This window comes from Thunnus albacares, chromosome 15, assembly GCF_914725855.1.
Source record: "Thunnus albacares chromosome 15, fThuAlb1.1, whole genome shotgun sequence".
Lineage (NCBI taxonomy): Eukaryota > Metazoa > Chordata > Actinopteri > Scombriformes > Scombridae > Thunnus > Thunnus albacares.
Window position 1 is genome coordinate 16,947,598 of NC_058120.1, and position 4,148 is coordinate 16,951,745.

The 4,148-nt window shown below is 39.6% G+C and overlaps 1 protein-coding gene across 1 annotated transcript; it reads left to right on the forward strand.

The window, feature by feature from the left end:
* The first annotated feature begins 773 nt into the window (after window positions 1–773).
* Window positions 774–3,898, forward strand: LOC122998435 (procathepsin L-like). The gene is made up of 7 exons (XM_044375339.1): window positions 774–914; window positions 1,220–1,362; window positions 1,519–1,716; window positions 1,812–2,003; window positions 2,428–2,587; window positions 2,710–2,815; window positions 3,114–3,898. The coding sequence occupies exons 1-7, from the start codon at window positions 815–817 to the stop codon at window positions 3,211–3,213; spliced, it is 999 nt and encodes a 332-aa protein (XP_044231274.1). The 5' UTR covers window positions 774–814; the 3' UTR covers window positions 3,214–3,898.
* The last annotated feature ends 250 nt before the right edge of the window (window positions 3,899–4,148 follow it).

The window sequence follows — 4,148 nt, forward strand, 5'->3', positions numbered from 1 at the left end:
CCAGAAGGGTGCCTTGGTCTCCCTCTTCCGGGAGAGGTTCCCACACACCTGAAATGTCACTTCATTGAGGTCTATGAATCGTTCTTGGTCTGGACCCTCACCTGGGACCAATTTGCCTTGGGGGACCCTATCAGACGAGGTGATAAGGTGATGATTCTTGGAGGGGCATGCTTTATGTGTTCACAAATTGTCAACACACACCAGTACACACCTATTGAGTTAAAAACATTATCATTCAATTTCAGGGTGAAACTTGAGCTTGATGGACAAAAAATAAGCAGAAAAGCATGCATAGAGCTGTTGGTCAACTATTCTGTGTTTTGTATTCAGCAACAAACTGTTGAGTAACTGATCATGTCCGCATTACATAGACAGAGCAATATGTTTCCCAAAAGAATAACATCATATGAACTATTCATAATGCATAACTTACCCATTTCCTATTCCAGCAACTATCTGACACAGCCCTGCAATACCTACAGGTGGTTTAACCTCAACCTTCACCACACACACCGACATAGATGCAGGTAAGCCGCAACAACATAGACAGACACACACACTTCCTGTATTGCAGGTGTATTATTGCAAAGAGGAACAGAGAGTCATAAAGATGCGAGAGAGTTTCAGATTCAGATTCAAAATAACTGGGAGAAATAGATGATACAAGTGGTAGAGTGCATGTGACATCCAATGTCATCACAGAAAATGTATGTGAAAGTAAGCCAAACTGAAAGACTTCAGTATACCTTAACCTGTGTGTTACCTACAAGTCACACAGGATTTCTGCGCTCTTTGTTCTTGTGTTTCAGTCAGGATGAAGCTGCTGCTGGTTGCTGCTGCTGTTCTGACTGTTGCCAGCTGTGCCAGCATCTCTCTGGAGGACCTGGAGTTCCACGACTGGAAACTCAAGTTTGGTGAGACACAAAAGACTCTTATCAGACTAATTTCTTTTATTGAGGTCTGTTGTCAAATACAGCAGGTGTTGGTTGGTTTTCTGTGAAGATGCTGTCTGTAAGGCCTCAATTTGAAGAGTAATGTGTGCTTAATTACATATATGGTAATCACACATCTAAATGTATAAAGTAAAGGGATTTTTATCTGACTAAATGTTAGACAGCTGATAGCCAGCTAATAAGGGGAAATTTATTTCAGCGATTCATTATTTATAATTGATAATTTTCCTTTTTCTTTTTATAAATTGTATTGTGCTGATTGGCAGGAAAGTCCTACAACTCTCCATCAGAGGAGGCTCACCGCAGGCAGATCTGGCTCATCAACCGCAGACTAGTGCTGGAGCACAACATCATGGCTGATCAGGGCAACAAGACCTACCGCCTTGGCATGACCTACCTTGCTGACGTGGTATGAAGAAAAAAACAGAAATGTGCCTGACACTGTTTATCAAATTCATGTCCTATATGTGTATCAGCTTAAAACAGAAGAAAAGCAAAAGTATTTGTTAGGATAAAGTGAGTGAAATTTTGGATGAAGACCCTAACAAGTGTTCCTCCTCACCAGGAAAATGAAGAGTACAAACTGATTTTCAAGGATTGTCTGGGCTTCTTCAACACCTCTGTGCCTCGCAGCAGCTCTGCCTTCCTCAGGCTGCCTGAGGGAGCTGATCTGCCCGACTCTGTTGACTGGAGGGACAAGGGATATGTCACCAAGGTCAAGGATCAGAAAAGGGGGTGCGGCTCCTGCTGGGCCTTCAGTGCAGTATGGACAACTTTACTCATTATCCTCTCCTGTAGTAATGCAAGAAACTTTACACAAATGTTTTCTGTTTGCAAATTCACTTATCCCTCTTCCAGACCGGCTCACTGGAGGGTCAGAACTTCAATAAGACAGGGAAGCTGGTGTCTCTCAGCGAGCAGCAGTTGGTTGACTGCTCCAGGGACTATGGCAACAAAGGCTGTGGTGGAGGCCGGGCTGTACATGCCTTAGACTACATCATACACAACGGAGGACTAGACACAGAGGACTCCTACCCTTATGAGGCCGAGGTAAACAGAAATGATTTTGTTGATTTTATCTGGATGTAAGACATAGTCTTTAAAACAGCCATTTTCCATTATCATGATAAAAAAAATAAATAAAAAAAAAGCAGTGTTTAGAGACAATGTGAAGGTACACTGAAAGAAAGGAGTGGTCTTTCTTATTGTGCAAATTAAATCCTTCAGAAGGTGTTCAAGGGGTGTGAAAATTATGGTCCTCCATGTGAGAGATGTACAACACTGTCATCTAGTGGATACTCAAAGACATAAACCCTGAAGCAGTCCTTCAATACAAAGCATACAATAACCATTTCATGGACAGAAATCTCTAAAGTTCAATCTTTTGAGAATGTAATAGGCAGAAAATGTTCTCTGTGGACATTTAATCACCATTTCCATTATGTGTCTTTGGTAAATATTCTCTCTCAAATAGGATGGAGAGTGCCGTTACAACCCTGCCAATATTGGTGCCAACTGCACAGGCTACGTTAAAATGCAGGGTGAGGATGCCCTTAAAAAGGCTGTGGCCACCATTGGACCTGTGTCAATAAGAATGGATGCTTGTCATAAATCCTTCCAGCTCTATGAATCAGGTGAACAGTTTTATTTTGCCTTTTATTGAAAATATTCTCATCAAATGCAAAAATAAATGGGTAAGAGTGTTTGTTTGTTTTTTAAACCTAACCTACTGTCTAATCTATGTGTGTGTTTCTAGGAGTGTATGATGAGCCACACTGCCAAAGCTCAGTGTTGAACCACGCTATGCTGGCTGTAGGTTATGGCACTGAAAACGGATTGGACTACTGGCTGGTCAAGAACAGGTAAGGTTGCTCATATTTTAAATTGTGGGTTGCTCTCTTGCTAACCGTCAGCAAGAGGTGTCACATTGGAAACCATGAAAGCTTTAGCAGCATTTTATTTATAGCTGCCAAAATGAAGTGAAACTCAGTCAGGATGCTGTCAACTTCTTAAATCAAACATCAATGTGAACTGCTACCATTAATTTACTTCTATAAGCGTACACATCATTATGTCTCTACATACTAGGTAGCATTATGATCATGATCCTGTTTTGCATATAGCAGCTAAATATTGTTGATAATTTGTGTGTCTCTGTAGTTGGGGTCTACATTGGGGAGAAAAGGGATACATCAAGATGTCCAGGAACAAAGACAACCAGTGCGGCATTGCTAATGAGGTCCTCTACCCCCTGGTCTGAACAAGAAGGAAGAAACTCAAAAGTCCTTCTTCCTTCTTTCTAGTATTTCCATGGAAATGCTATTTCAACAAGTTTAACTTTTTTGCACAGATTTACCTTTACCTACCATTGATTGGTTGTTGTTCATGTTTATTGGATGTACAGGTCCAGGACTTTTCTCAGAGAGGAGGAGAACAGTGACACTTAATTTACTTTAATTTCATGAGAGTAATGGGAAAAAAATCCTTCTGTTGTTCCTTAGAAGTTGGTAGCTGTGGTGCACTTTAATAGAATAATAGAACCTTTTTTAAATGATACTGATTAACTTCACTCATCAAGGTTAAGTTATTGCACTAACATTGTTTCCATGTGTACCAGCTGTGATTAGTACAAATTTGCAATACCCACACCAAATGTGTCTAAAATAATCCTATAATGAAATTCTTCTTTCTTTCCACAGTAATTTGTAATGCTTACAGGTTTTGCATGTAATCCAACTAAACAGCAGTACTTAACTCATTATTCTTACATCTTTATTGAACCTTGGGCGGTGGAAGGTTGCTTCACTCATCTGTAATCCATAAAGTCTGCTACGAATAAATTCACAATGCTTGAAATGATTTTGTTCATTTCTCATGGGCTATTCAGCTTAACTGTATTTAATTTTACTGCACGCAATGAAGATGAAATAAATTCAGTACACCAATCTAAGTTTGCTTAGTCAGAGAGCATAGTAACAGATAATGTTGTATTCTTTATCTGGCTTTAGATGTTTTATAATTTGCTGAGAAATAAAAGGAAAAAACTTAAACTTTGCTAATAAAAGTCATTGGTGAAAAGATTATTGTTCCTTTTTCTCCCATGCGGTGGGTGACATCTGTTTTAATCATACTCAATAGTTGCCCTGATGTAATTAATTAAATCACATTAAGTGCTTGTAATTTGCCCATTCTAAA